Source organism: Aythya ferina (genome assembly GCF_964211825.1).
Source record: "Aythya ferina genome assembly, chromosome: 6".
NCBI lineage: Eukaryota > Metazoa > Chordata > Aves > Anseriformes > Anatidae > Aythya > Aythya ferina.
Window position 1 is genome coordinate 37,809,856 of NC_140303.1, and position 27,983 is coordinate 37,837,838.

General features: G+C 44.5%; 1 protein-coding gene and 1 long non-coding RNA gene across 9 annotated transcripts in view; both read right to left on the minus strand.

Moving 5' to 3' along the window:
• The window catches only part of GTDC1 (glycosyltransferase like domain containing 1), a 219,584-nt gene that overhangs the window by 5,676 nt on the left and 185,925 nt on the right, over positions 1-27,983 (minus strand). For 5 of the 6 annotated variants that reach the window (XM_084523850.1, XM_084523866.1, XM_084523846.1 and 2 more), the window contains one exon: positions 20,107-21,962. The exons of the other annotated variant lie outside the window; for it this stretch is intronic. Coding sequence is in view for 4 of the 5 variants with exons in the window: in XM_084523866.1 (XP_084379992.1) it covers positions 21,894-21,962 (69 nt within the window). In the remaining variant the exon portion in view is untranslated. Of the gene's footprint in view, positions 1-20,106; positions 21,963-27,983 lie in introns of those variants that run through there. 6 annotated transcript variants of the gene reach the window in all.
• LOC311439323 lies at positions 10,330-17,043 on the minus strand. 3 transcript variants are annotated; one of them, XR_014694656.1, is made up of 3 exons: positions 16,790-17,043; positions 15,925-16,044; positions 10,330-11,242 (listed from the first exon to the last, which is right to left on the minus strand). It is a non-coding gene; the product is annotated as an uncharacterized lncRNA (long non-coding RNA). The 3 variants fall into 3 exon arrangements; XR_014694657.1 differs by having other exon boundaries at positions 15,925-16,047; XR_014694655.1 differs by lacking the exon at positions 15,925-16,044.

The window sequence follows — 27,983 nt, forward strand, 5'->3', positions numbered from 1 at the left end:
TTTCTGGGATAGATCCCTGAATGTTAAATACTCGTTATCTCTTCCACATTATAGTCTGGTGAACCTGCTCAGGATCAGCTGCATCTCATCTCTAATCCAGCAGATTGATGAGACCAGGAGGGGTGCATCTGGTAAACCATGGGCTCCAGTGACAGCAGTGGTCTTATGAGTCCCAGCTCCACCTGAGGAGCTGCAGATATTGTTCAACTGATTAGTATGTGAGAGAAATAAATATCTAGGTGAAGACCAGCTGGCCTTAGCTCAAAGTTAGGTAAACAAATGGTAAGGAATGGGAAAGCTGTTAGGAGTAATAATTTCACTTTTACTGAATACTGCTCATTTAAGAGTGCACAGGATGGATGGTACAGGATCCAAGTGGTTTAGTGAACTGCTTCTGGAGGTAGCAAAATTAGCCAGATATAGTGCAGATTTTGGTTATCAGAGCAGAATGAACAAATTTCTGCATTCAGAGGCTGGCACAATTTCTCCCCTTCCATTGGAGAGGGAGAATAAAAAATACAAATAAATAATTATTATACTAAATTAATAAAAAGGAAATCCATATCTGCACAGCAAGGGGGAGTAGAAGTTTAATCCCTTCTTTGAGGCACTAACTTGTCCCAAAGAACTGCACAATCCTGCACACTACAGCAACGAGCACAGCAGAAACAGAAGCCCTGTACTAGTGCTACCTTCCTTCCAAACTGTGACCTGCCAGTAATTTTCCTTCCCTAAAATTTCCATCCTGTCATGACAGATAAAGTGGCAGGGTCTACCATTCCTAATCGCTGGCCGCAGCTCCTGCTGAATTCCAATATCATGCACAGTTTAGTTATGGACTTTAGGCTGCAATTCATAGCCAAACCATGGAAGAGATTTAATTCAGTAGTGGCTGGGGTCATAGGAAGAGGGTGCCAAGAGTAGCAGACCCTGTACTAAGATATCCTGAGAAAGATGGTTACTGGAGGCAGGGAATATACTGGATGCTTTTGTGGGAGCTCACGGGAACGTTAAGAGGAGGAGAATCAAAGCCCTCCATGAAAGTTAATGCATTAAAGGGACAAAAAGGGTGAAGGCTGGAGGGTGGGCTGGCAGCCTTGCTGGAGAAGTGCTTTATTTGTGAAGGGTGTTCTTGTATTTCCTACTCCTCACCTGAAAACAAAAAATGGTCAAAATTGGCTTGTGCTGGAGAAACGCTGGCACACCGCAAAAGATGCCACCAAATCCTGTAGCTGATAATGTCTCCAAATTTATTAGGGAACAGCTCTTGCACACAGAAACTTAGCCAAAGGCTGCAAAATAGTTCCGATACGTCAGGTATCAGAGATGTTAAGCAAATAAAGTCAAATTCAAAGCCCCTTTTGCACAGGTATGCCTTTAGCAGAGCAGAAAGCCCCATTCCTAGGAAATCTGAAATGAAAACACAATCCCGTCAGTATCCTTTGATGCCTTTCCACGACCGTTTGCCCAACTCTATTAAGACAGTGAGGAGGGCTTTGGGCTGAAGGCTGTTTCTGCATAAAAGCAGATCATTGTGGGTGGCTAAAAGCAACACCCCCATTACCTACAGGTAGTTGTGCCTCGCTCGCTGCTTTACACAGACAGGTTTTCAGTGGAGCTTTTAAGTATTTACTGTGATGTCGGAAGTCATTTATTTTATGCCATGACACAGACCTGCATTAAAACTATCACTGCCAGGAGTCCCCGTGAATGTAACTATTTTTATGGACCAAATGTTGTGGGTCAATGTTTTAACACAGGCTTGTTGCACAGTATATTGCTCAGTAAAGTGTCCCTCCACTGCAGGCGTTTAATAGGCTGTCTGCTGCTTAGCCCATTACTACAACTCCCTGCTCCTTCCCCGCTTTATTAAAGCCCAGAGAGGCAAAGGGATGCTTGTGGGTGGCACGTGGCTCTGAGGGCATTATAGCACGAGCTGCAAATCCTCGTGGCCTAAGGTAAAGGATGCTCGTGGGCAGCACGTGGGTGGCCACCATGGCCGGTGACCCAATCTGGGGGCCAAACAGCAAAAGCATCCCCGATCAACATTTTTTATGTAACTCTGAGGCCGCTGTCCTAGATTTTTCCTGGCAAATGGACAAGAAAACACTTTGTGTGTTTGACAGTTTCCCACCCTGGTGCTGGGGCGATGTGGTCCCATCCCAAAGCCCAAAGGCTCTCACTTTGGGCGAGCTGCCAGAGGAGGGTGCTCTGCCGTCAGACCAGGACCCTCCCAGTGGGAGAGGCAGATGAGCAGCAATGCTCTCCACCTCACATCCTGCTTCAGGAAAGACACTCTGGTGTACGCTTTTCTTTATTTCTCCCCTTTTGGTGGTGGTTCTCTTTTTCTTTTTTCTTTTTTTTTTTTTTTTTTTGTCTCTCATTCTGTCACTCTCTGGTTCTTTCACAATGGCAACAACAATGATCTTGTCTAAATGATTTCACAGGCTATTATTCAGGCACTCAACTTTTAACATTTCCATTTTGTCATTTTGTTGCTACACAAAAGGTGCACTTCTCCAGTATAATGTTCTGAGAATTATGTCAATGAGCAGTAATGGCTTTTAACATTAACTTGATCATTAACAACTACATTATCTGTGGCATAATCTGCACCTCAGTCTATTGTGTAATATTACAGTACGGATTTTGGAAACGAAGGCCTGGTCTAAGCAAAAGTTCCTTGAATTAGGCTGTGTTTTTTCTTTTAATTGAAAGGGTTTAAAGTGCTTTAAATTTTTCTGCTAACACTTAAATTACTGTAAATTTGGTTTATGTCAGCTTGCTTCACCTCTGCAAATGTGGCAAAATATTGTTTTAAACATCCAGAACATCCAGGCTAGGGGTTGAATCAGGTCAACTGCAGGAGTTTAACAAAATTAGCACAAGCCACAGACCACTGCCAACAAAATCACCTATTTCAGAGGTTGCTTGCAACCAGAGCCTGGCCTATGTTACATTTTTATATCAGTTTTACTTGATCTAGCTTATATACATGTATTTACCAACAGAAGTGATGCAGATGTTAATGATTTTATATTGCTAGAGAGAAGGTTGCCAATTTTAATTTATCCTTGCCAAAGAGTCAAAGGTAACGTGAAAGGTTGTGATTCATTCTCCACCTTTCCCAAATAAAATTGCCCTGCGATTCACCTCTGCACATCCTTGCTGTGGGTAAGAAATCCCATAGGCCGAGGGCTTTGTTATGAATGCATGTTCTCAGGTGCAACCTTTCCTGGGAGAGAAGGCGCAGCATCTCCAGCTCCTTTTACATACTAAGGGCCGGTGCTTTAACTGATGGGAAAGCCTTTATCGCTCCAGATGGGATACATCTATTGATTTTAATTGAGCTACACTGATTTACTCCAACCAAGCACCTGCCCGACTCCCCGCACTCCTCTGAAGAGTCTCCCATTAGGATCTTGGACACGAGCCTTACAACCACTCGTAAATCAGGATGCGGCCACCCCTTCCCCTGAGACTTACGTTCCCCCTTCCTCCCAAACAGGAAAATAGCAAAGCCATCGGTGCTAAAGCTGCTGTCCCAAGGTCACAAATGAATCGGGGGCCAACCCAGCACCGAAAGTTAGTTCCCCTGGCTCTCCCACGTATACTTTAACCACATCTATCCATGTGCTAAAGAAGGATTGCTGCTGACTTGCTGGTCATTATGTGCTCCGCTGCTTATGCGCTTCGTTGACTTTTATTTATGGCCCTACTGGTCAGTGCCCCCCCACCCAATGGCTACGCCATCACCCCGCTGTTGGTGGGCTATTTCAGTGCTAGCCAGGTCAAGAATATTCAATGAATGCAAATAAAAGGGGAAATATCCTAAAACACGACGGTGAGCACCTGACGGTGAGCACCGCTTCTTGAGCACCAATGGCCATGGAGCTGGGTGTGTTACAGAGAGCCTGAAAGGATGTTTTTGTGTTGTTGTTTTTTTTTGTTTGTTTGTTTTGTTTTGTTTTTTTTTTTAAGGATGATGAGGTGTCTCCTTGTGGCAAAGAGCCTGCCTAAGTGGGACAGGCTGCAGGCACTCGTGTTAGGCAGACAGCACTCGAGCACCCATCAAAAAGCCCAGCACAACTCCATCCTACTAGGCAAGCAGCAGTGGGCTGATGGGCACAGGACCTCTAAGAGGCCACTTTCCACTCTCTCTGATCTGCCCCTGATGCACTCCCAGCACGCAAACAATGGGAGCAGCTCTCGTAGCCACTCCCAGTGACACAGAAACCTGCAGAGCCGCAGGGGATGGGAATTTTGTGGATGCAGTGTACCGGTCTAATGCAGGCAGGAGCTGAATATCAATAAAAATATTCATTTAGTTCCGTGGGTAAATAATTTCATTCTAGTAACAGTTACAATAATAACAATAATGAAAACAATCACAGAGACTCAGGGAAGCATTAGAAAGATGCCACATTCAATTTGCGGAGTTAGTTAAGCTAAGTCTTACATGAAAGAAATATTTTTAATATAATAATAAGATATTTATTGGGAAATTCTCGCCTTACTCTTCAGCCAGTTTTGCAGGCCACCGCGGGTATTTTTGGATGCTACTGTGGTTCTTAGCAGTCCTAAGAAACATCTCTGACTAAGGCCTGGAAGACGTGCCTGGAGTGCTGCAGAGCCACCAGCAGCTCCGCAGCTTCCCAGTAGGAGGCAGGGGGCTACGGCACCCAGCAGCAACAATTTGCTTGGGTCTGGAGACACGAAGGCCCTCGTCAGACACCAGAAATAATAGAATTGAAGCAATTTAAAGAAAAGGAAGTAGTATATGTGCATGGGCAGCTTTTCAGCTTGTGAACATGTCCGTCCTGCCACTGCGATGTGGGCTGCGGCTGTCTGCCAGCCTGAGCTGGCTCAGGTACGTTAACATCCAGCGCTGTGCTGGAAGACACATGCTCAGATATTTCCCCCCCCCCCAAAAAAAAAAAGTACGTTTACTTCTGAAACTAAAGCTTTGTTTTACACGGTCACAGTGTCACACGGTCACAATGTCACGCCTTTGTTTTTCCGTAATTCCATTATCACAAATCACAGGGTTGCCAACATACCCCAGGACCAGAAGATCACCACTTGACAAGTAGCAGATGCCTGCTCGGAGGTTTTAAATAACATTCATTTTCCAAACACAACAACGTGAACTACCTACAACTTCTTAGCAGCAAATCCAGACACAAAGCCTGTAAAAACGCGCAACCCTCCAATATTCACTTCAACCAATTTTAGTCCAGGAACAATCAAAAGAAATGAGAAGGAAAACCTAAGAGGTTTCACACAAGCTGTTTCTGTTTAAGGACAGAAGTTTTAGCTCAAATGCAGCATAATTGTGATGTCATTGAACACAGCAAAAGCTGCAGGCAAGCAGAGCGCTTTCATTGTAATACCACTACTGTAGGCACATTTGAAACACTATAGCATCCTCAGCCATAATTATAACTGTTTGCTGTTCATGTGGTTTCAAAGATAATAGAAGTTGTTCATAAAATTTACACGATGGCGATGCGCTGCATACCAAACATAAACTCGGTGTCGCAGGCAAAATACTCCCAATGAGAAACCTGCAGACCATCAAGTTATGAGTTAATATTATTGTGATCAGCAATTAAAAATAGAAAACCAGAGACACAACCCCCAGATCCTCAGACTTAATCAGATAAAGCAAGATGGACTTGCCTGGTTAGCCAGGACGGAGTTTCAACACCTGAAGAGAAAGCCAACTCAACGATCATGCATGGCCTCATCAACATTCCCCTACAGAGGTCCATCATGAAGAAGAAAAAATACCAATGAAAGAGAGGGAAAATCAAAGTTTAAAGAAAAAGAAAACACTTAAAAGGGCTCAATCTATTTCCCTAGCTTCTTCCCAGCCCACCTGTGGTGGTAGCTAGTGGTGCCTCCTCGCCCCGCGGCAGGGAGCTGGCAGCTGTGCCTCTCCCCCAGGTGTTGCAGATGGGGCTTCGGGGAGGTCCTCCCAGGCCGAGGATCTCCTCTACAGCTGTCAGACAGAAGAGGAGAGAGCGGCCCTCACACAGTTAATGGGTAGGTTTGCTGCTCCTCACCACCTTGATGCTCAGCTTCACCCGCAGAGGTGCAAAGAGAGGCAGATGTGGTATTTGGCAAGCTGTCAAGACACAACTTTCTTTTTAAAAGTAAGGCACACATCACCGGCTGCTCTCAGCTGGGTCCTTCTGTCTGCAACAACACTGCCGTCGGCGCTGAAGATGCCCTTTTCAAACGTGGTCAAGGAGGAGAGGGTGATATAGGGGGAAAGCAGTCATTTTATTCCAAGCACTGCCCAACGTGGACTCATTCCCTTCCTACCCCACCCTACTGCTGAGGGCTGCCCTTAGTCCTGGCAGGTGACTCCTCGTGGTGGTGGTCTTTCACATCAGAGCCTACCACCCATGGTCCAGCCATCCTGCCCCGTGCAGGGTCTTATCCTGCACCCATAACTCGGTGCAGGGTCCGGATCCCATCCCTCTGACACAGTCGTAGGCACAGAGCATTGCAAACGGCAGCATCCCACTTCCACTTGTACCAGCCGTGTCATTTTCATTCTTTCATCCATCACCCTGTCCTCTCCCCTCCACAGGCAGTCTCTCCCTCTAAGTACTTCTTGGAGTTTTGGAGCCTGAGGACAGGTTTGAAGCTTTGGAAGCATCATAAGGGTTATTTCCATTGACACCCACCACAGTCCTGCTGTCTCTCCAGCTAAACAGTAGCGGTCACTGGAAAAGTTAATGGCGATGCTGCCACCGACAGCCTTGTGATGCCTGCCCCTCCTGTCAGAAAAACACTCAAAGTGAATCCGAAATCAAAGTAGACAAAGCTGAAGTTCTGCTTATGGGCGTCCCACCCAGTGACAGCAGCGTTGTCTCCTTTGATTTCCAATTCACTTTGAAGGTCTCCAAACAGGAGGCACAGCTCAGCTGTGGAAGCAGAAGATCCAGAACAGGAACGCCACCATTTACTTCTCCTGTGGCTGTGGCTGTTAGGTGGAGGATGCTTAACAAAAACCATAATAAACCCTGAGCTCCGATGGGAATAATCTACCCGCATTATCCTTTCATGCTTGTGCTTCCTTGCATGGGTGTACGCGGGCTTGTGTTAGTCCAGAAACCGCTGAGCGCAAACAGAGCGGCTCGTTCCAGCTGAACTGGGGCTTTCTGCATGAGCTGACATTTTGGAAAGTAGTTTCCTTCTTGGAGCTGAGAAGGGATTTTTCTGGCTTACACAAAGTGGGAAATTGTCCACAGCTCTCAACTTCCACTCCTAACATATTTTCACTAAGTAATTTGCAAGCAAAACAGTCCAGAAAATGCTCGGTCAGAGCAACGTGTTTTTATAGCCACTTATTTGAAAGAGCAGGATATTTTTGGTAATGCTGCTGGAATGGCAGTTCCCGAATTCCTCGCTGCATCATCTGTTGCTTTTACGCACATTTATACCTTGAGAGCCAGGAACAAAGTGAGCAGCACTGCACCAGGGGTGGTTTGCATCCCCGTTCACCAGGCACAAACAGCCGGGGAGACCCCCTGGACCTGGTGAATCGCTGATAAAGGGCTTTTCTGGTGGGATCGAGGCTCCCTTAGCTAGCCGGCTCCTGCATCGCTTCCATGCTACTTCTTTCCTGCTGACACTTCGCTTGGAGCTGGGAAGGGCAGAGCTGGCAGACTGGAAGATTGCCTAATGTGCTGTGACTGACGTGTAATCGAATATTCAGGCTCTGGCCCTCGTGTCCGCGGCACAGTGACTACGACACCCTCCCGCCTGGTTGTGATCACGCCTCGCTCTGCTGCAAACAGTTTCCCAAAGGTGCGGCGTGGCTTCTTCGTCAGGCGGACGTGTGAGATGGTCCCGGAGGCCACCTGCTGCCGGGAAGGTGCTGGGGACCAGCAAGGGACTGACCTTTATCTGGCAGCCGCAGCCTCGCACCGAGGTGGCTTTCGGGGCCACCGCTGCGCCCAGTGACCTGGACGAGCCACCTGTTCCACATCAGGAGACTGTCTCTGTGAAAAAAAAAAAAGAAAGGGGGAAAAAAAATAAAAAAGGCCATGTGGGGGTGAGAAACCCCAAGGGGAGGAACTCAGATGTTCGGGTCAGGCCTCAGAAAAGGTATCAATTCTTCTTGCCACTTAGCACAGCCTGCTGCCCGCCCGCGCTCTTTGTCTCTGCCCCCTTCACAGCGCGGAAAGCATTTCCCTTTTAAATGACATCTGAGCACTGACATGCTGGAGGCACCCATCCTGCATCATCTCTGGCAGATGGTGCAGCTGGCCATGATTTTCGGGATTGCTTAAATAAAACCGCAGTGCCATATCAAGAGATGGAAAGAAAATGCTCAACAGTGCTTAAGATGTTTAAACATCGCAAACTGTCTGAGACTTCAGATTGCCGTGCTGCGCTTTTTTTTTTTGCTGGTGCAACCATCCTAAAGAATAACAAGAAATAAAAACGCCGTCACGATTCTGTCTCTTTTCTTGCTGGGAGGCAGAGGCAAGCCCTACGATATGCCCGCTCTGACCCAATATCAAACTTTTTCTCCCGGCTGCTGTGGGGAGAAGTTTGGGCAGCTGTGATAACAAAAGTCAAATGCCCGAGGTTTCGGGAGAAGGGAGCTCCGCTGCTGCAATTGTCAGCCTCGAGGTGCCCCGCTGCCTTCAGACTAGAGGCTGACCCAATCCTTCAGTCCAGTAAAGTCTCTGCATTGCCTTCTGGTACACGCAGCAATGCTCAAGCCAACACACACCAGCTTGCCTTTTCCCCTGCAGTTTTGCTGGCTTTGAGCTAACCCACTCGATGGCCACTTCCCTGCCCCCAGGAGATGCTTGCGCTTAGTGCCTGGGGGAAAAGCCTTTTATATTGAAAACTGTCCTCGTCATAGCCAGGAGCCATTTAGCTCTACAGTAAGACTTCAGCTTTTATACTATCTAGACATAATATTGGAAACTACCAGTAATCAGGAAACCGTGTCACAGGTGCTGAAATCCAGATTTATTGGAAATAAAAAAGAAAAATGGTTCAGTGCCTAAAAGAAAAAAGGGTTCAGTGCCTAACTTACTGGGATTTCTTTGAAAGTTTGAGCCCTGGTAGGTCCCAAAGTACATGATAAATTGCTGTTGCAGTTATGAAGATGTTGTCACGAGAGAGCATTACCTGCAAGCGTCAGAGAGATCCCTCACATCTGTAGCAAACCTGCTGAATACCTGGGAATCTGCCTAAAATTTACGGTCATCCCTAGCAAGGGAGATGCTTGGGAGGAAGCTGAGAAATGCACGTGTCCTGATTTTATTCTCCACACCCTGCTTGGCATTATCTTGCCAATCAGGAGGCTTGATAGGAAGCTAAAGCCTGAGAAGCTGAGATGAATCCCAGCATTTCTTCATTTGCTGGGCACAGTGGCAAATCTAGGGGCACTTCAGAGTGCCACCTACCACCCAGAAGACCAGCCCAGCATCCTCCTCGTGTCGTGCCCCCTCTGTAATCCCCAGCCATGGTGGGAAAGCAGCCGGAAGAGGGCCAGGATCCCTCTCCAGAGCTCCTCACCCACCCCTGCAGGCCGGCGATGCTGCAGGCGCGGGCAGCTGGCCGCCCTCCGCCGGGACCACGCGCACCGCTGCTCAGCCCCCTCCGGCCGCAGATGTCGGCGTTTATTGCTCAGGTCTCCCGTATCACCCAGCCACCTGTACAGCATATTTAGCACACAGCACTTGCTCTGTTGCTGTTTGCACTGGAATCATCTTGGCAGGAAATGGCAGTTAAACCCGAGCATAATTTTTTACACTGTGTGTAATGTAAAATCGCCTCTTTGGATACGTAATGCACGCTCGTTGCCTTCTTAATGGAATATAGTATTTCTTGTCGCCGGCAGAAATTGGCCAGAATTGGTATTTAAGGTCTGAACATCTCCATCCCAGATCACAACTGCTGGGAAAAAAAAAAAAAAAAAAAAAAAAAAAAAAGAAGAGGAAAAGGAAAAGAAAAAAGGAAAACCAACCACCAAAAGGGAACTTTGACAAACTGTGCATTATAGATGTGGTGTACTGCTGGACCCAACATCGCGATGGTGACATGGAGGGCCATCACCGAGTTGGGGTTGAATGGAGGCTTCAGATTCAAACACAGATCCAGGATCTGGATGTTTTTTTTGGATGTGATCCCATTCCTAGACATATCCATTCGATGTTACAGAGCAGGCTAGCACACTGCTTACAAAGCCGCTTGGAACAACTCTTGCTGTTGTTTGTATGTTTATTTCCTTCTTTTTTCTTTTTTTTTTAAAGTAAATTTCAATTTTTCTTCCCTCGAACTTCGAGAGGTGACATGACTGAACATTTCAAGAAAATAATTTCTGCCACTGCTGCTCAAGAGATACAGTACTTTTTTTTTTTCCTCTTTAAAATGTAGGATGCTAATGATAATGTTTCTCTCATAGATGATCTTGTACTTTTTAATGATACCCATAGTTTTCCTCCACATAAATGACTAAATCCTCACAGAAATCTCTGTCTTGATTAGCACTCCTGCTAGTAAAATTTCACATACTAAATCAGTACCAGCTGTAGCAAGAAAGAATGAAAAAGGCAAGTGTAAATGTTCCATATGCCCTACCAAATTGGCATCTGTGTCAGTAACCCTGTGTTTTTTTAAACAATTGTATACATACATTCTCAGAAGTGTTTTGCTCACAGGATTCTGCAAGCAAAATTTCCTCTGTTGGTACATCACTGAAATGTCACGTCTAAAAAAACCCCAGCGAGTAGTTTTCTCCTTCTCTCTCGCCCGCCCAGCTCGGCTTACAGCTGAAGGAGTTACCTCCACTTTGCTGCACCTTCGCGTTGACGTCTGCCCTCCGAAACCTGACCCTGGAGCACTTCTGCAAAGCTGCGTCGCATTTAGTGCTGGGTGATTAGTAACACTTTCAAAAGCCGAAGCTGCTATGGCATCGTAATTATTTCTGAGCTGGATTCGGAAAGGAGGACTCGCGTCCCACGGTGGCTGGTGGGGAATGCTGCCTTGGGAAGCGCTCGTCCTGGCCAACCTCTCATCCTTCGTGTGGCTCACGGCGATGATGCAGGAGGGAGTGCTGCTCCGAGGCCTCCTGGGGATAGTGACCCAGCTCCATCCCGCAGGATCGCTGCCTTGGGGAAAAGTTGGTCTGTGGTCACAGCCCCCTGGGCCGCCCTCGTGGTGCTGGGCTGGCCGGGTACCACCTGCTCCATCGTTTTGGTGTCTGAGAGAAGAGAGCATGGAATATGGCACAATAAATACACGCACACCACAGCTTAAAAGTAACCAGCCACGTCCGTGGTGGTTGCCCACTTTTAAGTCAATTGATGCCCGCCCTGAGCCTGGAATTTGATCGGGAACAGTGAAATGGACTTCCAAAGTTAAACAAACATTAACTGGTGCTCCAAATGGGTAGCAAATGCTGCAGCCTTCTGGGGAAAGATGATACGGAGCCAGACTGTCCGCTGGCGTAAGTCAACCTAACTTCACTGGACTTTGCTGGGGCTGAGCTGATCAACACCAGCTGAGTGCCTGATGTGCTGGAAACTCCAAAACCAGCCATCGCATTTCCCTGATGTGGGATGATATAAAATAAACAGGAAGAATTAGGAACCGGCTAAGGGTATTAATCAGATGTTCCTGGGGAAAAATAAAATCTCACTTGCCTTTCCAAAAGTCAGAGACACCCTCGCTACTCACACCCTGGGCCACGACAGAGTGGTGACACTTGTTATGGTTTTTTTCCAGCGCAACACGGAGTGTATATTTGCACATCATGTCATGCCTGTCCATGGTAATCAGAAGCCATTATTTCCAAAAGCTCAAAATTCCCTCCTGGACTCTGGTATGCCAAGTTTTAGTTCACAGCGTTTTTTTTTTTTTTTTTATGGTTGATTTATAATTGCTGCAAACAGAAGTTTATAATGGAAATGCTGACAAAACCGTAACTACAGTGTCACGTTAACACTGCTATTGTTGCCTCTGTGTCAGACTTGCCTTTAACCCTATGAGCTGAGACTTGGATCGAGTATCAACAAAAGCCCAGCATTCACAGGGCAGGGTAGACAGAGGACTGGAGACAAGGCTCCTGGAATAAAATCCTTGCCTCAGTGAAATCAAAGGGATTTTGTCCCTGGTGTCTAGTCTTGGTTCTGCCAGACACTTGCTGTGTAATTTGGACAAATTTATCCCCTGCAAATATGGACAGGGAAATATGTTCTGCACTTACCTTACAAGTGTTGCAGCATGATTAGCAAAGCGTGCTATTAAAGGAAGCAGAGGAAGGCTAAGGATAAATATAAGTGCTACCTACAAATTATTTACAAATAAAACAGGCAAATATTATTCTAGGCACCCTCTAAGTATGGAAAGGAGTAGGAACTTCACAGCTCTCCCACCTGTATTTACACAGAGATACCAATATAATATCTACGTGTAACACCCTCATTATTTGGGTCTTGTCTCATGTTTGCAATTTGCAGTTTTATTCCTGGCTTAGGTCTCATTCCTGACATTTTTATGTAGGTTTGTGTGCAATAATACACATGCATTAGATGGTGTTGAAACCATCAGCCCGAGTTACTATTTTTAGTGCGGTGCAGAGGATGGGACAGAGACATAAGTGACAATTAAAGAGAATATATTCAGAGCTGTCATCAGCAAATATTTTTTTCCCCTTGCCAGGAATCGTTAAGTGTGTCGAAGGGCCTCCTAGGCAAAGTTTTTAAGGCAAAACACTCGGGTCATTGCAACAAGCAGGCTAAATGACATCACGAGGAGGCTGGGCTGCTAAAAGCTTCCTGATCACCAACTTGCGAGAAAACTTTTATTTGCTCCCTCAAATTGCTGATCTGCCTCTTTGCTTCTGTACTACACAGAGTCTGCAGATGTATATAATTTACAGAGCTTTCCTCATCAAGAGGATTAGGCAGCCGTCTTTCAATATGTATAAGAAGAACAAACACACTTACCCACTATGTTTTACGCCTGCCTGCAACAAACAGCTGAACAGATTGTGATGAAATTCAGACATTGACAATCTGACAAAAAAATTCTTTTTTGCCTTAAAATCTGGCTTCCAGAAGTTTTGCAAATCTAAATATTTTATTTGAATACTGCAAGGGCCCCAATCTTATGGAAAGCCTATGAAGCAAACACGCAGATATATGCAGTTAGGGAAAAAAGAAACACAGACACGAGACGCGTGTATCCGGGCCAACTTGCACATCTTCACGACGACTCGGGTGCATTTTCCCTCCCCAGCTCCTGAGGCTGGAGCTCGGCTCCTCTAACGCACACTCCTTGCCCACCAGTGTTTCAGTGGTGCTCCAGCAGTAGTTTCAGTGTCAAATTGCCCTTTCCTCAGCAGGGATCGCTAAGCCTTTCTGTATTATACTTCCAAGACTCTCACGAGCTGGAGTTGGGAGATATAATATTTTCTTTGAAGTTTGCATTTCACAACACACTGGGATGCAAACAAGCTCCAGTTTCTCAGTAGTCAAACAATTCTGGCACACAGGGACTAGGACTAAATATTGTACCAAATTTTCTAATTACGTCTTTGTGATATTTACTACACGATGTTAGGTGAAAGCAGATTCTAATCAATATAAACCCCCTTGTCTAAACAGGACATCTGGGCTTTGAAATATTCTGTTTGTTGTCTCAAAATTACCCTGTAGCAAGCCACCATAACAATACAATATCTTAGTCATGGAAAACTTTGGAGTATTTCTGATAAACTTATCATAAACAGATGAGTGCTTTCTCTCTTACAATATTAAGGTGATGCAAAAAGTGAAGATAAAAGTCAGCTGTATGCATAAAATCCTAGAAACTTATGCCAACAAAATGTTATGTTTACAAGTTTAAAAGCTCAAAAGTCTGAAAAGGCAAAAAAAAAAAAAAAAATGGGATTCTTAAAGTAACACTAACTCAGCCACATGGCACATCCTGGCACATACGCTTAGCAAAATAAACATTAGCATATTCATATACACATTTCTAGAGCAACGTATTTTTAATGTGGCCAAACTAATTCAACAATGGGGATCTCAACTTTTCTCATTTTATGGCCAGATTCTCAGCTGGCATGGATGCATTATTGCAACAAACCCGCACCATCCACAGCAGCTAAGCAGCAGAAGCGCCGGATTTTGAGCACCCAAGTGCCAGATTCTGATACACTCATGCTGACAAGTCTCTTCTTCTGACTTTAATATCAATATTCATAAAACAAGACAGACAGATGTGATCGCAAACCAGCCCCTCAGCTAGGAGCCTGAGTTTCCAGTACAAAAACATTCACGAGAGCACCATTTTCACCCGTGCTTTCTCATGTACAAGGATGGGAAGGAATCCAACCACCCTGACATGGGTACTTTGTAGCTCAGGATAGGGATGGATGTGGACAGCCCTTCAGGCCTTAACTTTGGGCAGTTTTCAGCGAATTTCTTGGAGGGGAGCTGCTCCCCATTGGGTAGGCACTTGGGCATATCAACCCAGCGTCCCTTCTCATATTCAGATCTACCCCACAGAGAAAGTTTTCTCTGCTAAAAACATTCCTGCTGGATAACGAGGTGGCTCCGGGCTCCCAAAGCAGCCTTTGCAAAGCTGGCTTATCCCGTCCCCCCCGAGCTGCCCTCGGAGGAGAGGATGGCGGCAGCGGGCCAGCGCCGCGGGCCTTCTGCCAGCCCACCCTGCCCCACGCCAGGGCAGCCAAAGCTGACACAAAGCCCCCGTCGCCCCACCTTCAGATGACTCATGCTAAATCCAGCTTGGCTGGGGCTGAGGATCAAGGCCCTTTAGCCACTCTTAACTTAATTCTGCAGGTAGGAACATAACTCCCCCCTCGAGCGGTCGCTGTTTATTTTTACTTTCCTAGTGCCCAAGGCCCCTCCAGGACTGCATGAAAGCATTTATGGAAGCCTCTGCCTCATAAATTCACAGTTTAAGGAAAGGATATGCAAAGAGTGAGTGCAATTGCATGCAGATTGAATATACTACGTGCAAATCGTTTTTTGTGGATTTTTTTTTTTTATTTTTTTATTTTTAACAAAAGCTCTTGAACCTCACCCAGCTGGACTTGGAGGCATCCGGAGCGAGCTGGTTAATTGTTAACAGGCTTCATAAAGACACACGTGGAATTAATGCTCAGATCACCTCTTCTCCCCTTTGCAAGTCACAAAAAGCCTCCAGAAAAGCTTTAGCTGTCTGCACCAGTTCAAACGGGAAATGCTGCCATTTCAGAGTTAGCTAGGGGGGGAGCAGGGAGGGAAAGAAAACTGGAGAGCACTTCACACCTTTGAGATCTCTAGCCTGCTAACAAACTGGAAAGATATTGGCAAAGAGGTCCAAAAGTTAGTGGGGGCGACAGACAGAAAAACAGACAGTGCAAGTGCTTCATTTCCATAAGCCATCATGCCAAAAAAAAAAAAAAAGAAAAAAAAAAAAAAAAAGATTTGATTAATAATTAAAACAAACAAATAAATAAATAAATAAAACCCTATCTTTGGAATCGAGAATAAGTCTGGCTGGAAAGCCCTATAAAACCAAGGGGTCTGGGGACAAACCCAGAGGTGGAGGCGCTGCCCTGTGCATGCTGCAGCCTCGGCCCCCCCAGCTCCGCCGCCGGGTGGGAATCGCCGCCCCTGGCCAATTACCCAGTAACACCCCCGAGCCCCCAAGATCTAAAGATCCCCTGAATAATCCTATTCAGGGAAAGGAATTATAACCATGAAGGGCAGAATCGGGGGAAATGGGATCCTTCCTCAGGCCCCTCGTAGGCACAGAGGGGACAACGGGGAAATGGGAGCGAGCACCAAAGTTTCCTGAGCGCGTCCTCAGAATTTCCAGAGGCAGGGACGAAAGGAATATTATTATTTTGTTATTTTATTTTATACTTACCGTTTGTGAGAGGCACAACACCTTGCACCCTTGTCGCACGATGTCTCTTTGCATATCAGTTTTGAAAGAGAAATGTTTGTTTTCCCACTCCAGTCTGCAATGTCTCTCTATATTTTTTTCCTGCTAAAAAGCATGGATTTTAAGAGAAGCAGACACCACAACATGCTACAAATGATACAGATGGGTGCTGAGCGCTTTGGCTGAAAATAAATAAATAAGGGCCATCCTGCCTCCTGCTCACATATGCAGAAGCGTATCCCCTTACAAATATAAAAAGTATTAAGAACACGTTATGAAAAATAACAAAGAATAGCGGAGAAATCAGAAAGTGAGTGGCACTTCAGATGGAGTTTAGCAAATTAAGTCATTGACCTGAAGAGGAGATTAATACCAAACAAGGTGCCCCTTCTTCTGAAGTAATGAATATTCTTCAAACAGCAAGGGAGCACTGACTGCTGTTTGATGCTGATGACATTGAAAATTTAGGAGAACAGAAATTCCATCATTTTTCATTTGTATGCAAATGTGTCTGTTCCAGAAATTAACCCCTGAACCCCATGTCAGTTTTCATCTGGAGGAATTCTCTTTGCTAGCATCACACAGCGCAGCCTCGCTGCTATCCTGGGGTCACTGGGGCTTCCCCGCACAGAACACCACAAAACCCTAAAACAAAACAAAACAAAACAAAACAACAAAAAAAGGAAGAAAGTAGGGTGGGGGAAATTGGCCAAATCATGCCAGGCTTTGTTTACCCCCATTAATGGAGCATAAAGGAGCAATAGAGGCAGAAGCATGTTGTAAAATGCACATCTCTAATGCATGGCTCTGTGCACCGGCAGGATTGTGATGCAAAAAGCAGCCCTACCTCTTCAGGAGGAGCAGCGGCCACTAATCACTTCCACTGGTGCTAAGGTGAACCCCAGGACAATACACAAACCCTATTACTCTTCCTTTCAGCCCGGTCTTCAACAGCTAAAAAGTTCCTTTGTCACTTAGCACCTCAGACAAATGCTACTATCTGCATGTGAAGGGGAAAGAGATGATTGAGGTTTTTTAATTGATGTGGATTTAATTATGCTAATTTAGACAGCTGTAAAGCCTTTTCAGTACAGCCGCATAATGGGACCAGCAAATACAGGTGTCCTTCACTGCAGGCGCTTAATGTTTAACCTTAGTCGTTTTGTAAGAAGGGGAAAATGCAGAGTAATGGTTAACCAGCAGAAAGCTCCGTCTCTTGAGGACCTAAAGAGGACACTTCACTGATGTCCTAAAGAGGATATTCTTCATTTAGGCCCATGCAGGGCCACAGGAGCCCACGCAGGCTGAGCAGAGCCCAAATATTTTCATTGCAGGTTTGCCTGCTCAAAGGGTTGAGGCTGGGGCTAAAAAGGGAATAGGGCTGGTTCCACCACAGGCCTCGGCATCCTGCACAGGGTGTCCTGCACAAAGTTTGGGCTTTCTCCCCCCCAAAAAAAGCACTTAAGACAGCCCTCGAGCCTTGCTTCTGCAACCTTTCTTGTGATCTTTCATCAGCCTTTGCACCAAGCTACCTCTGGCATCAGCAATGGTTAAACCCATAAGCAAGGCAGCTTCTGAGGGTGTTTCCTTGGTGCCTCACTGAGCCCACCATGGGTCTGCTCAGCCTCTGCCTTTCAGTGCTCCCATCCCATGTCCTACATTTTTCTTCTTGGATGAAGACTAGCCAGGGTTTTCTAGTATAGGATGCACACTCATAACTAATGCCCATCTCTTTATGGAGGCCAGAGGCAGCCTCAGTGACAAGGTGCCTTGCGCTCAGACACCTACATGTCACCCAAATCTCTCTTGCTCAGTAGCACTGTCTTTTTTTGTGTGTGTGTGTGTGTGTGTGTGACACCTACAGAATGGTGTTAGTAGCTAGAGTTTTTTAAGAACAGAAGTTGCTACATAATTAAGTGCTTGTTAGAGTAGGGCCAAAAGGTCCGGGATACCTCGCTGAAGTCTGACCTTGGGTTGTGCATTCTGCCCACGGTTGGTTGGTTATTTATTTATTTATTTATTTATTTATTTATTTATTTATTTATAAGGAGTGCCACCAAACCAGTGAGTACACTGGCAATATACGCCACACCATCAGGTGGCATTGATTTGCGTAAGGCAGGAGAGCAAAGATTAAATCCAGGTGTACAAAGCCATCAGCTGTTGCATCTTCTTTAGCTCTCCCAGGGCAGCAAGAGCAGGGATAAGGGGAAAAGCTCTCTCCCTTCACCTGACACAGGGCACGGTCCTGCTCTGGGCAGGGAGCCACCCTGCAAACCTCCATTGTGGTAGCACCTAGATCTGCACCATCTCTATTAGTTCCTGAAGTACTGTAAAAATTGGGTTTATCTTAACCTGTGTTGAGGTTATATGATTTGTCCAAGGTCATAATGGATGGATGGAAACTCAAATTCCAGCTTTTCTCCCTTTGTCTCCAAAAACCGGCCCAGTTCTTCTCAGCATGCGCCTGGTCAGACACATGGAGGTGGTGGGACAGCAGGCCCACAGCAGGACACATCGTGCTCCATAGCACATCTCCTCTGTCACTACACCTACAGTGGCTCTATCAGGCTAGGCTGGGCCACATGAGGAGCATGGCCTCCAGGCAATGCTGTGCTGGGAGCTGGTCTAGCTCAGGAGGTCCTCCCAGGCCAGCAGAAAGTGCAGGCAAAAGCAGAGAGAGAAATAAAAGCTGACTTTGCTGCTCCAGTGGCCATGACAGCCCAATGTCAGACTGCATCCCTCTCTTTTTCCACCTTCTCCTTCCTGTCCGTACTTTTCACCTTTTGGGGCCTACACACCAGCTACAGCTCCATTTTGGCAACAGCTCCTGTCCTGGGAACTGTTAACGCCAGGCACCAAGGGGTTAGCAGCGTACTGTACTTCCACTACAATTAATAGGCTTCCAAGTCTGCAAATTTTGCTGCCTAGATACAGCTAATTCTCCCCAAACACTAAGTCCCCTTGTCCCCCCAGCTCCTCCTCAGGAACAGCCAACTCCAAAGCACTCAATAGCTATTATATGCATAGATTACGAGCATTAGCCTGACAAGCTCGCCGCTGACAGCGTCAGTCATACTTCATATCACCCTCCTCCTGTGGTCTAAGGCTGGATTCTACACCCATGGGCCCACGCTGGGCTCACGCAGCAGCTGAAGGGCCAAATGCCAGTTTAATCTGTAAGGTATTCTTTCCACCTGACTTCCTGAGGTCTCCTTGGTTGTTCAGGCAGCTGGGAAATGGGCAGCATGCTTGGGGTTGGTCAAGTTATCCCCTTGGCTGCCTGGAGCTCTTTGATGCCATTTTCCTTGACTCACCCCTGATTGCGGGAAATAGTCTCCATTACATTTTCAAATAACCTGATATCCATAAGAAAGGCCTTGGGGTAGGTTTTATTTTAAATGTTATCCATTCTTACGTTTGCCCGACGACGCAGAAATGTAAGAATTGGACCTAGAGCCAACCAAATCCTGGTACTTAGCCCAGCAGTATATCAAATTTCTTTTGCATATCCAGAATAAAAATGCAAAGAGTTTTTAACAGGGACAGCCAATGTACAACATACCAATGTAAGCACTCTGCTCTGTATTTTAGCAGATTTCAGGAATTTGTGGGAATTTTCTCTAACGTTTGAGAGTAAAAGATCTGAAGAAATGCTCTTGCAAAAAAATACAAATGGGCGCTTAGGTATCTATAAAGTTGCTTTCTTGGACCAAGAGCCCACATTAGGAACCAAATAAAATATTTAAAGGCAAAAATCTTGCAAAGTTTCCTCCTGTGAAAGAAAAAATATGGTCTATGGTATACCAGACCTGCCTTTTGCAAGATCTGTTTAGGAGCTGCCATGAAACAAGCAGTATTCAACAAAGAGCTTGGCAATTTTTGTTTTTCGTAGGGAAAAAAAAAAAAAAAAAAAGTTTCATTTATATATATTTCTAGGAATGGCTGGTTTGATTTTTCTTTAAATCCAAGTGTCAAGTTGCATTTCAGACCACATATAAATATAATTTTGCTCTCACATAATGCTTTTGTATCTGGTGTAATTCCATTTACTGCAGCGGTGTTACCTTTCAGTTACCCTAATGGGAACAAGAGCAGAATTACACCAATAAAAAAGCTGCTTACAGAAAGAAATACAGAAAGAAAGAACACAGAAATAAATACTTCCTCTGGCTTATTTAATATATTTGTTTGTCCAAATTGTAACAGAGATATTTATTTCAAGAAATATTGTTTGATCAGTCAGAGTAAACACTGATATATCTTAAACCCCAAGAAGCAGTTTTTACATTCATCAAACGACACCTAACTAAGATTATGTTTTGTCGGTCAACTAAAAGAAACAAAAAAGGTTTTGGGTCATATAATTATCCCCTTCTGTTTCCCAACTTTCTTAGAAATCTCTGTCTAAAAATACTTCCAGCATCTGGATGCCTTGAACAATTGGCTTATTTCAAAACATAAAAACTCTTATTCTGTCCTTAGCCATTTTAAGGTCTTGGTGCTGGCACAGAGTAATAGTGCTTAGCACGACTATATACCGCTTTCCATCTCCAAAGCACTTTACAAACATTAGTTAATTAATCCTCACAACACCCCTGTGAGGTATGTAGGTAAGTATTGTCATCCAATTAGGTAAGAATTAAGCACTGTTATCCCACCAGATAAGTATTAAGGTCTCCCATTTTACTGGGGATCCTGAGGACAACAGGTTAAGTTACTTATCAAAGGTCACAGGGGGAGTTGGGAGAAAAAAATGGGGATGCTCGGGTGTCTTGTGCCTATTCAGCCATCAGGGCATCATCTGGTGCTGCTCCCCCAACAAAGCCATCACCATGCACACGGAAATTAAGGGCTTCTGTAATGCTTCAAAACATATAGAAATGAGTACAGGGTGATGGAAAAGACATACCTAGGAAGCACGGCATCCCCTCTTTGAGGTGGGAAAGCATGATGTTATCTGTAAAAATTGCTTGGGAATTTTATTGAATAAAGGTCCTGGAAGGGGATATTTTCCTATGGATGCATGTGGGCATGCGTTCAAATACATCGTTGGGCCTCATGAATCAAAAGCTCCCTTTTTCCCTTCTGATTTAGTATTTTTTCCACTATCTTATAAGATGGACTCATATTAAAGTCTCGCCTCCACTCTACAAATACATAAACCTAGCCACTGTAGTTTGGGTCTTCTTACCACACAAACGTCCAACTTGAAGTCCCCATTCAGAAGTTTCCAGGTTTGTAGATAAACCTGAATCCACAAACGCATTCAATGGGACGATTTGTCCCATGTTGGAGGATCTAGAAAGCAGGACTAGCCCAGCACGTTTGAGGTTTTAATCTAGTCTCACCAGATGTCAAGCTGGTAAAATAATATCATTCATTCCCCAGAGACAATGCCATTGTCCGCATCTGCTTTTAATTTCAGTTCACTGCTGGAGGAAAAAGTGAAAGCTCCTACTGCAACTCCACTTGGAGCTGTGTTTGCAAGTTAAAAGAGGCTTGACTTGGAGTCCTATTTGCTTTGTGAAGTTGCCAAGCTCCGGACTGGTGGAAGAAGACCCAAACAAAGAAAATCTCACCCTGTATATAACCCATTGCCAGCCACAATGCCAGGCAGGACACCTTGCAGGGGCTGTTGTGGGCTAGGTTTTGGTTATGCAGCCCAAGGAGCCCTCACTTGCTGGGAGGCAATGCGCAGCAATGGGGCACTTGGCTAGTGGCAGGGTACGATGATAGCTCCTCTCCTACCACTGGGAGCAGCACAGCTTGAGCTGGAGCTGGGGCTGGCCATAACAGTTAAAAAAAAAAAAAAATAGACTTGAAATAGTTGAGCTGATTTATGTTTTCAAGTGGAAGGCAGTTTTAGCTGAAGTAAACTACACAGTTTTTAGATCATTCAAAATTCATGGCAGTTTGATCCCACAGGACGTCAAACAAACAAAAATGATTCACCAGGATTCCCTATAAGTTGAGATAACCAAGCCGTGTGCTGTTCCAGCAGAAGTCTTAAATCTGGTCTAAGGGAGAGAAAAAAAAGGAATTAAAGAAATTTTTATTTTATTCATCTTCACAGAAACATTTCCAATGCAATACATATCCATAACAAATGCTTACAAAGAAGTGACCCAAACATCTTATGCCTTGTAATGAAAAGATAAAAAAGTAAATAAAAAAACAAGCCACAAACCAAAAACAAGCAAATGGTAAGGAGAGTCATGAAAAGTAACAGAAAAAAAGAAGGTAGATTTAAATTGTGCTGCATACTTTGGTGTGGTTTTATTTTAACATCAAATTAGAAAACAAAAAAAGATTTAAGAAAACTAACAGAAAATGCAGGTAATAGACATATCGTTTGTGTTACATCCATGAAACAGAAAATAAGCAACCAAAAGTGTGAGAAGAATGTGCTTAGTTATGATATTCTTTAGAGCTTGGTCTGCTAGCATTTTTTCCCTTTTCTTAAATACTGGCCATCGGTGTCTGCTAGAAGATTTCTCATGAATCTGACCAATCCCATCTCCCAAAAATAGAAGAAATGATGTTTCCTCACAACCACAAGACTCAGCTCTAGGTTTTATACTGGGATTTGTAGCTGTAGACCAACACAGTGACACGACATCCCCTGCCCAAAGGCCAAGCTCATAGAGAAATTTCAGTGTGGGTTATGCAAAATGAAAGGATTAAAAAATAAAAAGAGCATTCATTTCATGTCGGTCCTTTAAAACATTATCACGTAGCTCCTTTTTTTTTTTTTTTTTTTTTTTTCTAACCTGACCTTTTTCCCTAACGGTTTGTCTATAACTTAATATAACTAATTCTTTTGAAATAATGTTCACAGTTAGCGTAATTGGTGTTATATAGTTCTAATGTACATTACAGAATATTCTGTCACTAGACACTAAATTGAAATTTTAAAGAAAATGATCGAAATAGCTGTAAGGGAAAAAGTACCCTTTTAAATCTAATTTGCTATGCACCGCAGTAGGGTAATGGATGCAATGAAAGTTCCTTTATTGAGTTCCCATGTCCAAAAGGTATTTAGGTAGCAAAGGATGTTAAGCAGACCCCCTGTGCTCCTCCTTTAAGTAAAGATAGCAGGAAATAAGGTATATAGGTTTGTGTCCTCCTGATTTTTATTTCCTCAGGAGTACAACTTATGCAAAGGGCACCTTAGGCTACTTGGAGGATCACAAAGGGTGCCCTCGACCCCCTCGCTGTCTGCATGAATAGAAGCATCTAAAGGATGGCTGAAGCCATACAGCGAGTTAAATCCTTCAGGTGGGTCTTTTCAAATTCCAATAGTGAGGAGTTACTGGAGAATTGGTAAGGATTTCACTAGGCCCCAGCAGGTTTGAGATCAAAAGCCCTGGTTAAATAAAAGCCTGTTGGGAAATCTTAAAACCTCTTTGTAATGTAACTTAAAAAAGTTAATACAAAGAGCCCTTAGACTGAAGCCTGTAACAGCATGAACAAAGAGTATATCAAAACTGATTCCATTAAGGGAAGGCAGACAAATAAATTCATTTAATTTAAAGAGAAATCAGATATATTACCCTGCGAAAAACTAAAAAGCATACTAGAAAAAAAAAAAAAACAAAAAAAAAACACACAGATTTTGCAATACACACACACATAGAGCTGTGAATAATGGAAATAGATATATATATAAAATCTATTTATAAATGCCTCTCAGAACAGAGAACAGAACATTATATACACACGTATATGTTCAAGCATCAATTTATCCAATGTGTGTATGTGTGTGTGTATAATTCTAGTATATACATATTTTTATCATTTACAAGACCTCATGCTGGGCTTTCAAATCTGCAGCTAGATATATCTATATATGCATCCAGAAAAACGAGGCTGAAAGAGCCCCTATATTCAATCCAATATGAGGCGTTCTTCAACCCAATTAATTAAAAGAGATGGGTGCCCATCAGTCATCTGGCACAGGATTTTTTCTCCATCCTATCGCTAGCGTGTCACGGTGTCAGTTGTGCAGCATGTTTAAAACAGAAAATCTGGGACTGGGATGCGGATATACATTATTAGCTGTCCTCTTTACATTTAGCTTGCTGGGGTCCTGCGCTGGAGGATGGAAGGACAGGAGGGACGTGCCACCAGCCTGAGCATCTCCTGGTGCGTGGCACTGGTGCAGGCATCAGGGATACATGCAGGGTTTGCACCCTCCAAGAAAAGAAAGGGGAAGCTGAACTGGACTGTGGGGGCAGGCATTTTGTTATCATAGTCATGGGGGAGAGCTTGAAAGTATATTTTGCTGATTGAGAAATGCTATTCCACTCCCAGGTTTCATAGGTTGTGCAGCTAGAAAAAGGAAGTGCATGTGTTGTGCAAATGGGGGTGTGTGCCTGCAAAAATCAGTGTTAATATTCTACAGGATTATTTATTTATTTATTTATTTCTCCTTATAATTATATTCTGACATTTTAGTTCAACAATGCTAACCCTGAGCTCATTATATTCATGTGTAATGGAGGAATGACTTCCACTCTCGTTCTCCAACCCTCACTCTCTCTACCAGCCCCTGAAACACTGCCCCTACGGCAGGCACAAGTCAGACTCCACCCCTGTACTCTTCAAGAACAAGTTTTCTGAAGATAAGAAATCAGCAAAGTGTCTCAGATGCGGTGCCTTTCATCCCAGTGAACAGCAATAGTTTCACAATCTACACCAACAGCATTGGTTTTTAAATCGTTATCATTATTATTTTTAGAGCCCCTAAAATGCACAGGAATTTAATGCCTTTTAATGATGGGTTTGGTTATCTATCCTCTTAGCAATGCCAATTCTGGTTATCTTTGGTAGACCCCATCAAGCTAGTGTGGGGATCCCTATTTATCAATGTACCATATGTTGATAATTCTGCTCCATGCTCAGAATCACTGCGGTGTCTGCTGAGGAGCTGCCTTGTGTGACAGCAACCCCAGAAAATGGGCAAAACGAGGAATGTCAGATCGAGGCGGGATTATGAGGGCAACCCAGGCGAAAGATATGGATACTTAGGGGACTTTGGTCTCAGTGCTACAGCTGACGTCCTTGCTCTAGCAACAAATATTGAATAATCACAGGAGACAAATGCCATTCTTGGCTCCTCATTGGAGAGAAAGTATCTCCGAAAGCACCGTGTCTAATAGTATCAAAGGTTGTGGTGGTTTCTGCATCACTGGCAATTTTTAGCCCAGTAGAGGATGAGGTTTTCTGGTTCTAACAGGAATTAATTGAGGGAAGTCATATGGCTTGTGTTATACACGTGACACCAGATGATCCAAAAAGTCCTTTCTTGGCCTTATAATCTACAAATAACCTCATGGAGGTACTGCTCTCGTGTGGATTAGCGGCAAACCAATGCTACTCTTGCTTGGATGAGTTTTCTGATCTAAATACCATCCAGACCCACACAGCCCGCAGGATTTGACTGGATCATGGCCTCAGACGGAGCCATTGCCAATTAATGCCTGGCACATGACGAACTGAGGCAGGACACACTCTGCTTTGGGTACTGTGTGATTCTAGAACATCATTAATAGCTACCTAACAAGCTAATAGTGCTGTAAGCACACTTGCAAACATTATTTTACACTTGCTATCTTTACATTACCTTCCACCCTAGGGTACCTAAACTAGCACACACCATGGAGCCCTTCAGCTCTGAATTGATCAGATTCATTTTGCAGGAGCAGGCCACAACTGTGGCTATTTCATAGCCCATGGAATGCACAAGGCTCCGGTATTAAATGGAAGCAGGACTACCTGTGGCAAACTGGGAGTGTGGGGTCCTATCTTGCTTGGGTTCAATTCAGAGGAAACACCTGGCTGAGCAGTGCTTTACCAGGAGAAAGATATGACGGGATCAAGCTGGGTCTCTGATTATTTTTTTGCATTATAAGGATTCCCCAGAGTTCAGTTGTTCGAGTTACAGACATGCTGTAAGGTCTTTGCAGTGGTTTTCCATGCACTTTTTGGAAAGCTGGGCAACTCGTGCGAAAGACAGCCAGGCTGCCCCTCCGAAACAGAGCTCAGCAACCACCTCAACGTCCACTAGAAATATTTCTCTGTGGCAGATATCCCTGTTTCTAACTCTAGCCCTACAACCACGCTTCGTTTCAACCTCCAGGATCATTTGTTATGTAGAAGGAAATGTGTCATTTATTAAGTCAACAACCACTTCCTTCAGTATCTCTAAAAATTTCTTCTGAGGTTTCCCTTTCAAGTACCAGTGCTATTTAGATTTTCAGGCTGAGAGCATAATGAAAGGTGGAAAAAGTTACTGTCATTACACTGATTAATCAGCTGCTGAAATTTGGCTTTCCATCGTGCCACCCCTATTCTCTGAATGCGTGGCCGACTGCAATGTGATCAATTTGTCTGTGCAGGCTCCAAAACCCCAGAGCCACACGATGCAAAAAGGCAATCTTCTGCCCTCTTTGACCACAATAAGCAACATTACTGAAATCAGTGCTCCCGTACAAGTGTAGCGTGACCCCGCAGTTGTAGGCAGCGGAGTACGACTTCATTAAAAACCATACGCCGTGCTAGGGACTTGAAGCTTTTGCAAGGAAAGCCGGCATTAGAGAAGCATATGTCTGAAACTGATAGTAAAATGTGTAATGCCTTAAACCCCACCTCTGTACTGTTATTTACATACGTATCTTTCATCTGACACAGGCTTCCCCTCCAGCACCTTGAATATATCAGTCCTAAGGAAGAGACTTTAAGTTCAAAGAGTGCCATCCCCAAATCAAAGTAGGGGGTTATCAAGTGAGGTGCGCCAAGCAGTAAGACAAAACATATGCATTTTTAATAGGTAGCCTCTCCTCCCCCTGAGGAAGCCAAGAAAAGAGACGCTGTGAAGCTTCAGCAGAAAACAAGTTCAGTGGATTTATCCTCAGACTGCTGCTCACAAAAACAAAATTCACAGCTCCCATGCATTTTTCTTAGATGTTTTCCAAGCTCTCTTCAAAGCACCCAGGCCCCACCCTTGGCTGTCCTATTGACCAGGTGAACCCATCTCCATGCCAGCACTGAAAAAGGGAGAGATATAATAAAACAAAAACAAAAAGACCATGAAAGAGAAACAAAAATCTCAACAGGTCTGTATGGGATTTCAGCAGCATTTTATTTATTAATGCATATGTAGCTGCCATTGTATTCCAGCTCCCAAAGACAGATCTGTGAGGAATAGGCCACATGCTGATTGACAGCAGCCATAATTCCATACAATGAGACTGTATTAAATTGTTTGATGTGATATGATACTCATCACTTGTAACTGATCAAACATACTGCTGCATCAAACAGTATTACAATGCAATCAGGCTGGATATGGTTCCTGCCAAGGCTGTTCATCACATTGCACACTTCTGCATTAAACAAATCTATTAATAGCATTGACAAACTACTCCTATCCAAATTTTTCCAAAGAATTGTACGACGTGAAATGTGCAAAGAAATCCATACATAATGCTCTGCAGTTTGAAGCAGCCTCTCTGTTGGCTGAACGCTTCAACATGAAAGGCTTTGCTGATTTGGGGATTTTTGCAGGATAATACCCAAACTTGCAAACCTGTGACCCTAAACAGACACATTCCAGCTTCCTTCCTTCCTTTATTTTTTTTTTCCTTTTCATATTTTTTCCTCTTTTTTAAATGCAGACAAATTGGAAGAAGGAGTATTTCTGACCCAATCCTACTTTTGCTGTGTTCCCCCTGGGGCCGGAGGGCCGCTCCAGGCCGCTACCTCAGAGAAGGGAGCCATGTTTGCTAACACTGACCCTTTTAGAGGCAGGAGGCATAAATAAAAGAAACAAATTCCTTGCCACTGCTGTGCCTGCTGCAGACACAGAGGGTGGCAGGCTGCAGCCCCTGGGGGACGGGGCTTGCTGCGACGCGACAACTGAGGGGCTCCCTGGGCTGCGGAAGCCTAAACGAGCCTGGGTCTCTAGAGGGCAGAGGTCGGCTGTCCTCAGATCTGTGCGAGTGCTAGATTAAGTTTATTAATCTCCAGGCTTTCAC